This window comes from Eumetopias jubatus, unplaced genomic scaffold (assembly GCF_037043125.1).
Source record: "Eumetopias jubatus isolate StellerSeaLion01/CBP00866 unplaced genomic scaffold, mEumJub1_p1.0 scaffold_13, whole genome shotgun sequence".
Taxonomy (NCBI): Eukaryota; Metazoa; Chordata; class Mammalia; order Carnivora; family Otariidae; genus Eumetopias; species Eumetopias jubatus.
In genome coordinates, this window is record NW_028274819.1 from 96,338,391 (window position 1) to 96,351,501 (window position 13,111).

General features: G+C 46.4%; 1 protein-coding gene across 1 annotated transcript in view; it reads right to left on the reverse strand.

Moving 5' to 3' along the window:
* The window catches only part of SORL1 (sortilin related receptor 1), a 155,003-nt gene that overhangs the window by 71,841 nt on the left and 70,051 nt on the right, over positions 1-13,111 (reverse strand). The window contains exons 13-16 of the mRNA XM_028125868.2: positions 9,104-9,282; positions 7,397-7,583; positions 3,168-3,296; positions 2,583-2,668 (exon numbers count right to left, since the gene is read on the reverse strand). Of these exons, the coding sequence (XP_027981669.2) occupies positions 2,583-2,668; positions 3,168-3,296; positions 7,397-7,583; positions 9,104-9,282 (581 nt within the window). The remainder of the gene's footprint in view (positions 1-2,582; positions 2,669-3,167; positions 3,297-7,396; positions 7,584-9,103; positions 9,283-13,111) is intronic.

Here is a 13,111-nt window from a genome sequence, read left to right on the forward strand (position 1 = left end):
CAGTGACGGTTTCTCTCTCTATCCCTCATTCCCTTCATTCAGTGAGTTCACACGCACTAACTACCCGCTTTACAAGGGCTCCCACACAGATAATGCACCCCAAAGATAAATTGACCTACAGGGTTTTTGGGTTTTTTTCTAAGATTTTATTTATTTGACAGAGAGAGACAGCAAGAGAGGGAACACAAGCAGAGGGAGTGAGAGAGGGAGAAGCAGGCTTCCCGCCAAGCAGGGAGCCTGATGCGGGGCTCGATCCCAGGACCCTGAGATCATAGGTAGACACTTAACGACTGAGCCACCCAGGTGCCCCTCGACTGAGGGGCAGTATCTAAGTATCTAAGTATCAATTCAACAGTATCTAAGCCACCACCACATGGTAACCAATCTCTTCTTCTGGTTTTCAAGAAAAGCTTCCCACCGTACTTCCCAGTGAAGGGGATCGTTAAGATGAAACCTGCCGAGGCTGTAAATGACCCAGAAACCAAGGACTCTCGTCGAAGCTGCCACAGAGAGCCACAGAGGTTACACTCACAGCAGCAAGCCTCCCACCCACGTCCCTAACATCCGCAAACTCCATTCTGTGGCTTCGGTTTTTCTTCTAACCAACTGATGCCTTTACAGCAAAGCCTGGGTCCAGAAAGACTTGCCTTAGGATTAGGTAGAGAGGAACATTCTGCATTTCCTGTGTTCAAAACTTAACTTAGGAAAGGAACAGAATTCTTGGCCAATCCCAGCCATACCTGAGCACCGCCTGGTCTCTGTGTTATTATAGTAATCATAAAGGAAGAAGGATGACTTCATTTTTAAAAATCCTTCCAAGATGCCCAGACGACCTCCTCTTTGCAAAGATGCTATAGTTCCCATCAGCTGTAGGAAAGCTTCCTTTCCTTTCGTGGTATACCTTGCCTTCTGTGCCACATTTTTTTTTTTTACACTTAGGAGGTGGCCTACACGACAAACATGATTTTTCCACTATGTTCCCTGTTCTATTTTTCTCCTCTCAGGAAAGAAAATAGCACCTGGGTGGCTCAGTCATTAAGCGTCTGCCTTCGGCTCAGGTCATGGTCCCAGGGTCCGGGGATCGAGCCCCGCATCAGGCTACCTGCTCCGCGGGGAGCCTGCTTCTCCCTCTCCCACTCCCCCTGCTTGTGTTCCCTCTCTCGCTGTGTCTTCTCTGTCAAATAAATAAATAAAATCTTAAAAAAAAAAGAAAATAGCTTTCCTACCGGTTTAGATGGCTTTAAACAAACTGTTTTGTCCCTCACTGAATTATCTCCAGAAATGTTTATTACAAAAGCATGTACTCCAGCCCTTAAGAGCAATCACTCAAACCCTACTCACCCAAACCCTCATCAATAACAGCTCTTGTGAGGAGCGTATTTGAATATTATCTGCTCATTTGTGGGAATCTGCTGAAGCTGTGTTCTTTTGAAGTCTCCACAGTGAGGGATGTTAATTACTCTGGTAATGATGGAAGATTAAATTAAAGGACTAATGAGCTTAGCATGAAAAACACCGGGGCACACTGGCAAGCAGCAAGTGAACAAGGGGGGCACTCTGCCCCGCCGGAGGAGGACCACGTGCTTCTTGCGATCCAGCAGGCACTGATGGCTATTCCATCAGACACCACCGCCATGGATGCAAGTACACGCCAACCATTCACCTTCACCGAGAGGTCAGAGCAGGAGGAAGGGCTCACAGAGAATAAGGAAGCTCTGCATGAATAAGTACTAGAAACAGAGCAGGAAAGGAAAGATGCTAAGAGATTAACTATTCGCGAGAGTATCATCATTTCGAGACTAGACTGCAAATACCACACACCACTCACTCAACTTAAAGCATGTTTGGACCACACTCTCCCTTTACAACGTATGCACTCACTCCAGAGAAGTTTTTCCTAATGAGCATGCAGAATGATCCCCTAAAGTGATGGGAATGACACTCATTTGCCACTTGGGCAATATCCGAGGAAGAGCATGAGGCTGAAGAGTCTGAATTTGAGCTCTGTCACTTACCAGGTGTGTGACCTTAAATAGGTGGATTAACCCTCTTCTCTGAACATGCTTCTTTATTTTTTTTTTTTAAATGGAGCTTATGACACAATCTGCTCCACTGGGTAGTGATAAGGATTAAAACAACAACACGTGGAAAAGTACATTAAAATGTGTGAAATTCCATTAAAGTATTCATTATACTTATTACTATAAAAGTTAAGATAGACCACTTAGCATCCTCAAAAGACGCAAGTCTCTCTATATTCATCTCTGACAAACAGATCGAGGAACACATAAAAGCCTCCCCCTCACCCATCCCTAGGATACAAGAGATGCAGAATAAACACTTTTCACTGAACAAAAGGGGTCTCCCTCAAAAAATACTTTCCATTCCTACGAAAGCATAAGACTATAAATAAATTTGGTTTGGATACCAGGCTTAGGGGGAAAGGGGAGCTCTGTGATGCTTGTAATTTCCATGTCTTTCCTCCACTAAGCTAGAAGAACCACAAGACTAAACCTGTGTGAGATTGCAAGGATGCTGTAGTAAGTATCTCAAGAACTCAAAGGCAAGAAACCACCTCTTACCTGCCAAGGGACACGGGACCAGTTCTCCTTCCAGTCGTGTTTCAACATCTCCTCCACTACAAGTGTCCCCAGAAATTTTCCGATAGCTGTCACCCCCCACCCCAAGAGCAAGAGGTTAGACATAATCAGGAATAGTCATTAAGTCTCCATAATTGGAAATATATTTCCTACCCATGGACAATAGCGTGCATCTATTCACTTCCCTATAAGACAAGACGACATGTAATTGTTCTGAATTGGTCCTGCTTAGAGTTACAATGGGCAGCCCAACCAGTTGGGAAGCTGTCCTGGGCAAAAGTTTACATATATCTCTCCAACAAACTCCTGGGAAGACACGTCCTTGCTGAAGTTTATGACTTAACACAAAGCTAGAGCTGCAGAAAAGCTCACAGATTTGCGTTTTTCTCGCTGAGGGTAGAAGAGTCTGTAAACATCCTAATTCTCAATATTGCCCAAGCTCCCTGAGACCTGCTAGCTTGGAATCCAAGCACTGGGAGTATGAAAGGAACCCAGGTGGTCCTCTCTGCTCTCAAGCCCAGCGCAGGCCCCTCATGTCCTGGCTATGACGACCGGTGTGAGACATACCCTCTTGTTCTCCTGTAAGTAGAGCCCACAGGACAAGGCACAGGAGGAGAGTAGGACTTCCCAGAAAACTCAGGATCCGGAACACAAACCTCTAAGAACAAATCTTCACTCATCTTGAAGCCGAAGTCACTAAAAAGGCAATTAGGGTTCGTTAGGGGCGTTGGTTTACATACTTGGGGCATGTCAGTACCAAACCTCGTGACTTCTCCCACAGCACCTACCGCTTTAATGTAAATTAAAAGAATTTTCACCTTTTTACATTAATTAAAGAATTAAAGAATATTCACCTTTTTACATTAACACAGTTTCAAAAGAAACTTTACATCTGAGCCATGACTGGAAAACCATGATCATATGCCAAAAATAAGACAAAAACAATATAAATCATTATACCAAAAAACAAAATAATATTAAATTTTTTAGCTGGATCCAGTTCCCTACCTAAAGACTCTGGGTCTGCCTGGTCTTTGTTAAGAGGGATTAGGAAATGGGGGTGCCTGGGTGGCTCAGATGGTTAAGCGTCTGCCTTCAGCTCAGGTCATGACCACAGGGTCCTGGAATCGAGTCCCGCATCAGGCTCCCTGCTAGGGAGCCTGCTTCTCCCTCTCCCTCTGCTGCTCCCCTGCTTGTGCTCTCTCTCTCTCTCTCTGTGTGTCAAATAAATTAATAAAATCTTTAAAAAAAATTTTTTTAAGTAGGGATTAGGAAATGGGGGTGCCTCAGTGGTGCAGTCGGTTAGGCATCTGACTCCTGGTTTTGGCTCGGGTCATGATCTCAGGGTCCTGGGATGGAGCCCTACATCAGGCTCTGTGCGCAGCACAGAGTCTGCTTGAGATTCTCTCCCTCTCCCTCTCTCTCTCTCTGCCCCTCCTATTCATGCTCGCTCTCTCTAAAATAAAATCTTTAAAAAAAAAAGGGGATTAGGAAATGTAAAAAGTTACTAGCACCCAGTGATCCTCTCTCCTTGATGTGATTAGAAGAATTAAAAAGGAAATTTAAAAGAATAACCTTTTTTTAAAATTAAAGATTCAATGTTATTTAAGACCATGTCCATACTGTACTACCTAAAATTACCTTGGGTGTTCATCCTGCACTTCGGGACACAGTGCTTTGGTCCATGAGACCTTTCACAATTTGAGGGCCACATATCTCTGCCAAAACACCCATCTCCAAGGGCAGAGCCCCAGAGTAGGAAGCAGGGAAGCGAGGTCTAGTCCCAAATCTGCCCTTTACTGCATGACTTGTCCGGACTGCATTCAACAACCCCAAGATGAGGCAACTGCCCTAGCTAATTCCCGAAGCCCCAACCAAAACTTAAATTCTAATTCAAAGGGATTTTCCATATTGATGTGCTCTACTCAAAAGGCTTCATTTACTCTATTCAGTCCAATGAATACTTATTTAACACCTTCTCCACGAGAAGTATTAACAGGTCCAGGGCTAAGTGGTTTGTGTTGTTTATTGTGTCATAATCCACATTTAGCAATTTGTAGGGATTTTTCAGAAGGGAGAGCTTTATGACTGTACTGAACGGGTCTCATTCATTAAATTAGGTAATTTCTACCGAACGGCCGCTTAAAATCTTTTTGGGGGCCAGGTGGAGCTTTAGCTAATTACATATTTGCCTCCGATGGCAAAGCACCCGTTCTTAGGGAGGTTTCTTCAATCTGTAGGTTATGGCCTAACAGGCTGTGAATACACACTGGAGAGTCAAGCCCAGCTTCTGAAAGAGACTATCTCTGAAACCAGGGAACATATGGGCCAGTGGGTGGGCTTCCCAGAGAGGTGAGAAAGGACTGTCAGAAGCAACCAGACTCGGGCGCCTGGGTGGCTCAGTTGGTTAAGCGACTGCCTTCGGCTCAGGTCATGATCCTGGAGTCCCGGGATCGAGTCCCGCATCGGGCTCCCTGCTTGGCAGGGAGTCTGCTTCTCCCTCTGACCCTCTTCCCTCTCGTGCTCTCTATCTCTCATTCTCTCTCTCTCAAATAAATAAATAAAATCTTAAAAAAAAAAAAAAAAAGAAGCAACCAGACTTTCCAATGTAGTTGTCCCTCAGGAGCTGAACTAATGCAGAGACTGTAAGTTCCCTCATTCTCATTTCCCCTCCTGCTGTCAACCTTCAGACCATCTCTTTCCTCACGGCCACAGTCCAAGAGCCACACAGCCCAGCCAGCTTCTTTCCAGCAGCTGCACAAACACAGGCCTTGGGCCATCACCCTCACGATCTCATGTGGCCTTAAAGCCCAACTCCGTGAGGGGCAAGGGCAGGTGGTTTTCCTGGTCTATAAGAAAGGCTCAGCACCTCGTGGGTTTCCATGAGTCTGCTGGGGTGAGCGTGCAGACCAGCGGGAGCCAGGCCAGTTTACCAAGAAGGCACACCAGCCTCTGGTTTTGGTTTGTTGTTGTTGTTTTGGAAGAAGAGGGGCAGATTTTAGAGAAAAAGCACAGTAGTGGTCATTAAGAAAAAAAAAAAAAAACCAGAGTTGTTAGATTTTCTTGCATGTTTTTTTACTTCATTTTGTTTTGAAGTAGTTAATGCGGATACGAGAGGGAAGAAAGAGAGCACTAAAATTTTGTTCCACCAAGGGCCTGGGCCTCTACAGTCAGGGGGACCTCAGGTCAGCAAAAACTCTCCGATTAGAATTACAATTTGGGGTATCGAAGGGAGAGCAGAAGGCAGCAAAGGGGCACTGGACTGACACCTCTGGGAACATCAAACAGCTCTGTGGTTTTGCAGTGGAAGGGTCTACGCTGTTATCTTGGAGCCACAGAGCTTTCAAAGGCAATGCACATCTTGTACCGTCCAAAACCCTGCTGTTCAAAGGATGGGTTTACAGATAAGCAGCACCGGGATCGGCCAGAGCCTGGCCAGAACTAGAGAATCAGAGCCGGCATTTTCACAAGATCCCAGGTGATGCACATGCACACTCGGGTTCCAGAAGTACTGGTCTAGGGCAGGGGCTAGCCAAGCCTGGTTAGCTGTTCTCGCAAAGAAAGGTTTATGGGGCCACAGCCATGCCCCCATTCGCCACCTACAGCTGCTTCCATGCTCCTGCGAGCAGTCGCGGAGCCGCCCACAGACACCCTATGGCCGGCAAAGCTGAAAGCGTTTACTCCGTGGCCCTGGCCCAACCCCTGGACTAGCACATTATCAGAGGCTTCTGGCTTTCATCAAGATAAGTGTGGCTTCCCAAAGCAAACTTTAGATTTTTAGGGGCCTGGCCAACTACTGAGAAATGAGTTACGTGCTTAGTTCGATACCCATGCTCTACCAATGACCCGCCTCACCTGGGGTGATTTCGTGCAGGATTACAGACTCAAAGACTGCCTCGGGGGCTCCCAGATCCGACGCGCTTTCCAGCTAGAATCCTCTTCTAAAGCTAAGCTCTGTTCTGATCATCGACTCTCCTCAAAAGCCTTCAAAGACCCCCGCCTGCTTACAGAATGAGGCCTGTACCCCCTTTCTGTCTCCACCCTCCCTGATCAACCTCAGCTGCACTCACTGGCCTCACTTTATACCTCCAAGGCAGCTGGGCCAAACCTCCAGTGCCTTCCCCACCCCCGCCCCTCCCCACGGCGGCCATATCTCAGACTGCTCCTGTCCACAGATCCAGGTACTTCCTTAAGGCCCATCTCAAACGGCACAGCCCCCCAAAACTTCCCAATTTGCCAGAAGCACATCAGTCTCCTCCTTCCTGCCAGTAATCCCAATAAAAGTACCCATTCCTCCTCCAAGGTGTACTACAGCTTTCCCTCTCCAGCCACGTTATTTGTGTACCTGTTCTGCTGCCCCCCTTCTCAGCCATGCCTTGGGTACTCTGCTTCAGGACGGAGGAATATACAAACATATATATATGGGCTGACATCGCCTCGTTTCTGTAGCACAGGGCTCCCTAAGGAAAAGGAGTGGGACCGACAGTGGAATCTTGAAGCTGCCCTCATAGAAATAAATCCCAGGGTGATCTCTTCCTAGACCAGCTACTGCAGCTTCCCTGGGATGTGACACCTCTCCCTCATTTCGTAGCTGTAAGAACGAAATGGAATAAACTAGGTAGAAGGTGCCTAGCACATAAAAAAAAAAAAAAAAAAAAAAAATGCTTAATACCAAGTGACTTCCTTTGATCTGCCTTCTTTTGCTCAGGGGAAGGGACCGCGCCCTAGTCTTGTGGGCCACGCTGCTGGCTGAGGAAGACACCACCCAGCCCCCGGGGAACCGAAGAAGAACCAACCATTCGAAGTCCTCTCGCGTGCAGGAGCAGTTGGACACGACCACCGGCCTGTCAAAGTCTTCTCCGTTGAAGCACGTGGCGTGGGGAGTCCTCCGTTTGAAAACAGTCTTGTGTCCTAGCAAACACTCGTTGCCCCGCTCATCAGATGGCGACCAGAGCTTGTAGTCGTTCTCTGTGCAGGGAACCCCTGGGGAAAAGAAAACGCAGCAGGAAGCATTTCAGGGAGACCTGCGCATGCAGGCTTTCCCGTCTTCCCCAGCCCCGGGCCCGAGCACCCGCGTCTGGCACACCCTGCTGCTGCTCGGCAGGCACAGGGGCCTCTGCAGCTATCTCAAGCCTCTAATCAGCTTTCTCTGACGCCGGGAGGCACCCATGCCAATGGACATGGTACCTCCTGAAACACAGATGCTCAGAAAGCTGGGAAGAAGCAAGCCACCTTTGGCACCATCTAAAAACTTCTGAAATAATTTAGCAGATTCTGCAGTTCCCTCCAGAAGTAGGTATCAGAGGGGTTTTTCTCCCAGGGAGTTCGGGTCAGGCTGGATCCTGGATAGACAGACGGTGTCCTTCAGGAGTATGGTTTTCCACCTGCCTCCCACCTGCTTCCTGGGCAGGGCAGGCACGCCTGGAAGCAACAGCCCAAGAAAGCAATAGACAATTCACTCTCACTACTTGGAAGGTAAAGAATCTTCCGGGAAGGAGGCTGAGGAACGGTAGAGCAGCCTGGATGATAGCTCCACGTTCACTTGGAATTTAAGTAGAGTGGTTTCTACAGGAATTCCACCAGATGCCTAGGTCTACACTGGTACTCTATGTCTTCTTTATAGATGTGTCTTCCATCGGATTACATGCTGCCTGAAACTGATGAAGAGCTGTCAGCTCGTCGCCATTCCCATCAGCAAGTACTTAGTGAACCCTGGCTGTTAAGCTCTCTAGCTGTCCAGGGGGTGGAAAATACACATGCACGGGACAGGTTCTTACTTCCGAGGACCTTAAAATCTAGTTGATGGGGGATGATACAAACAGGGTGACAGACAAGAATGCAGAATTCAGGGCATGCTTATGCTCTGGACACAGAGAGGAGGGGAGAGGTCCTCTGGTGGGGATATTAGCAGCCAAGCGCACTCGATCTTGGAACAGGGAAAGGATTTCAGTCGGCGGAAAGTGACTGGGGAGCAGAGGGCACATTTCGGTCAGCTGGAAGGATGTGCGCCCAGGCAGGGGGAGGAGGGGGGGAAAGAGCAGGGCTGTGGGGGCGGGGGGGACAGGGGAGGAAGGAAGATGCAGAGTCGCACCTCTCCCTGCTTCCCTGCAAGTCCTGTGCCTACCCTAGCGGACGCAGAGGAGATCCTAGACAGCTGGGAGGACCCTGCATCGTCTGGTACCCAGCCATTCACATGGCAGTCACTCGCTTGATCTGTCAAACCAGAACCGCTGACTGGGAAGAACAGTTTTCGTTTCATACGTGCTAAACACATGTATGCCTAAGCCTACTGTGTATCAGTGATTGCGCAGGGAATGAGGGCACGAGATAACACAAGGTCCTCCCAAGAGTGGCCTGAGTAACTGTCTTCGCACGTCCCAGTCACTGACTGCATACATGTGCACCTCCTTGCACGGCTACACTCTCCGAGGTACAGAGGACCTAAGCGGATGCTCTGGTCAGCACAGGTTTCCACCAAAAGGACCAAGGAGGCAGCGGCTTACCCAAGGCATCTGTGGCATTGACCTGAAGGATCAGCCAGTTGTGGACATTCTCTTTGTTGGAGCCAAAGATGGTGAAGACAGTGCTCTTCTCGCCGGGCTCCGTGAGGAGTCCGTACACAAACACTGGCCTCTCGGAGAAGATGAACGTTTTCCAGGTCTCCCCTTCATTGGTGCTGTATCTGTCCAAAAATGAGGAAGAGAATCCTTATAGTTAGAGTCTCTAGGGCAAAGGCTTGGTTTCCAGATAACATTCACTAGGGAGGGGAGCCAGGCCTCCTTGGAGAAATGGCTGTGGCAGAGAATGTTCAGGGTTGTGCCAGAAAGCAAGGAAGGGCTCAGGGACTAATGTGATCGGTGCAAAAGGACACGGCAGCCAGCTCGACGGAGCTCCAGCTGGTCAGTTTGGGACAATGTGAACATAAGAAAAATGATGGTAACAGACTATACACTAAATAAAAATAGCGTAAGGGTCTCTGAATGATCCAAAAAGGGACAGAGAAGGGAAGGAGGGAAATGTTTTTCTTATATTACAATGCTACCTGATATATTTTGAAAACGATAACAGCATGAGAAAAATGACCATCCATCACCCACAATCTAGTAATGGACCAGGCAACATGATCACTGGATGCTAAAACCACTGGGTGGAAAAAGTGCTGGGGACCTGGGTGTTCACATGGTCTAAAACAACCAACCCACAGATGAATCATTCACTACAAATGGGGAAATGCAATTCTACAGCGGACCAGAGTCACAGCCTCCACCAGACTTAGCACCACGAACAATGGGACAATCTAATGTTACAGGCCTCTTGGATAAAGCACTGCGAATATCACATCGTCTATGTGCTATTCTGTACATCCAGACAAATCCAGCAAGGGCGACATTCTACATAGCAACTGGTCTGGATTCTTCCAAAAGTGAGGCCATGAAAAACTTAACAAACCAACAAAAGAAGGCAGAAGGCTTGTTACAAAGAGATTAAAGAGGTGTTAACGACCACATGCAATGTGTAAACCCTGACTGAATCCTGGATGGGGTGGCGGGAAGCAGCGGTCCGTATATAAATGTAAATACAGCGGATAAGGGACACTGAGCTCCTGTTAATTTTCTTAGGTGTGATAATGGCATTCTGATTGCATAGGAAAATACCCTTATTTATTGGAGATACATGTTTTCAGTATTCAGCTGTAAAGGGGCATGATGGCTGCAACTTTGTTTCCAATGACTCGGCAAAGAAGGATAGACAGATGGAAAGACAGGCAGGATGAACACGTAGCTGACAGAAGTAAAGCAAATTGGCAGAATGTTAACAACTGCTGATTCTGAGTGAACTTATGTGAGTGTTTTTTACACAATTCTTGTACCTCTTCCTGAGGTCTGACAGATTTTTAAGTTGGAGAAAAAAATATGTGCAGAAAGAACTCTCCAAGGAGGACTACCTCAGAACAAGAAAGCAAGCTCTTGAAAAAAATCAGCACTGAAAATAATTGTGCTGATTTTAAATTATCTTTTGTATTGAAGGGGAGGAGAAGGGGAAAATCTGCCCAACACTTGCTTCATCACCCAGTATGCTGGCGACATGCTCAGCCTGAGAAACCGCTCAGTGAAAGCTTCCACGGAGCTCTAAGGGTCGGTCTGAAATCCTAACGACACACAAAACATCTTTCTTTCACCTTTCCCCTATTTTTGAGATTTTAGTTTGACTCCCTCAGCATCCTCATCCTTGACATAAATCTTTTCAGGACATCATGGGATCCAAATACTTCCTCCCCTGGTGAGATTACTAAAATGGATACTTCTGCAAGAGGCTTCAAGTTCAAACGGGTGGGGGGTGAGGAGGGGCTACAGGCAACATAAGTAATGAATGTCAGGGAGGACTAAGTGACTCCTCCACAGATCTCCCAAAGAGGACAAATTCTCCTCTGGTTGAAACACTTTTGGTTGAAGCTAATTTTGAAATAGATCTGGGGATAAATGAACTAGTTCACTTGCCTTATTCCAGCAGCATCGCTCCACTATCCAGGCAGGATGGGAGCCATCCATCTGCTCTGTGATAATGCTGGAAGTCCATCTATTTGCACATTGCTTAGTTAATTCGATTTAAGAGCTCCTCAAACCCCAGATAACCTTAGGAATTGAAGCATCCCATTTCTTGAGAGGTTCCCAGAGGACTCTGGGAGGACGCTTGAATGAGACGAAGAAGCAGGTGCATGGCCAAGCACAGCCATGTATTCAAGAATAAACTGTGCATTTAGAAAATGATGATTTTCAGAATTTCGGGGAAAGGGGCAGGTCACATTACCACTGCAACAGTCTCGGGGATCATCTACTCTGGACCAAGTTCTGATCCCTAGAGGAGGACTTGTTCTGATGATGTGAAAATAACAAGACCTTGCAAGAAAACAAACCCAAGTCATCTCTGTGCTCCTCCAATCACAAAAGACCCCAGCCTTTAGGAATGGAGGCTTCAAAATGTCCCGATAAAAATACAGGCATAAACCCTATGATCAGAAACTCTCGAGAGGATGGGAAGGTCATTTAATAGAATAAATGTAACATAACATAAATATAACCACAGATGCACTAAGTACAAGAAGTGTTGACAGATACTCAGCTGAAGACCCTACCGTGTGGCTGGCTGTCCAGAAAGGTCCTTGATGAACTCAAATTTTTAAACAGCATGTTCACGATGAGGAAAGAGTCTTATAACCAAAGGCAAAAAAGTCAAGAGCAGCAGTGATCTGCTAGTTAATTCTAGCTATAATTCTTACAGCAAGTGATCTGCAGGAACAGTTGCCAAACAACTTAAATTCAAAGGGAGTCAAATTATAAAAATAAGTGGTAGATTAGTGGGTCAGCGGGATGGTGGGATGGTTGCCTGGTAAATTCTACAAAGAATTAGCAAAAAGTTCTATAAAGAACTAGAAAGGATCATCCTTCTGACGGTCAATGGTTTAAATAGTAACAACAAGAAAAAAAAGTCAGAACCACTCAATTTCTATTTTGGTTGTATCTTTATCAAGAAGAATCATCTTCAAACTGGACAAGGCAGGAAAAAAAATCAGGGACTTTAAAAGAAAATAAGCACAAAAGAATGCACGTTCTAGGGAATGGAAAGACTTAAAAATACAATTGCAGAGTTCCTTCTAAGAATCTCAGAAAGAACCCCGGAGAACAGACAGAGATCTCTCAAAGCCCAGAGGAGGAAGAATAGCTTTACTTCCCTAAAGAAGAAAAGGTGGTTTCAAGAATGGTAACAGCTGATCTGATGGGCTGTAGAACAGAAGGAAGTCAGTCAGGGATGGGATTCACATGGTTTCACATACAAGTCACAACAAACAAATCCCGTTTTCCTTTTCTCATGGTAATCCTTGATTGGAAGAAGAGGGTAATAATACAAAACATTTCTTTTTTTCATCAGGATCTTTGTGGGCCACACAGCTAGATAAGATGCACTGTTGCTCAAGTAAATCCCAAGTGTGCTGATTGCTGACATAGCGTGTGACCTCAACCCCAGATGAGGCCTCTGGTCCCCACACCGCTCAATGCCTTCGTCAAGGATATGAATAACAATATGGAAGGTCAATCTATCAGATCTGCAAAGCAGACAAGGCTAATTGTCCCGATAATGCAATTAATGCCAAAACAGGGTTCAAAACCCTTTTATGACATCAAAAGGAGAAGCAAAAATGAGAATGAAGTTCCACATGTTGTTTCAAAAACCCACCTGCTCAGATACAGGATGGAGAAAATCTGATCTTTAATAAAATTCATAAGAAAAAAAGGACCTCTATGTTTAGTCGTTAAACTGAACTTGAGCTACTGACATAAGTCACAGCAGAGATAGAATCTCAAAAACATGCTGAGTAAAAGAAGCCAAATACAAACGCAGGAAATTCTGGAATAGGCAGAACTAACCTACAGTGGTAAAAATATAATCAGTCCATCAGTTGCCTCTAACTGGGGTACGGCAGGGGCGATGGTATTGGCGGGGAGGGGGCACGT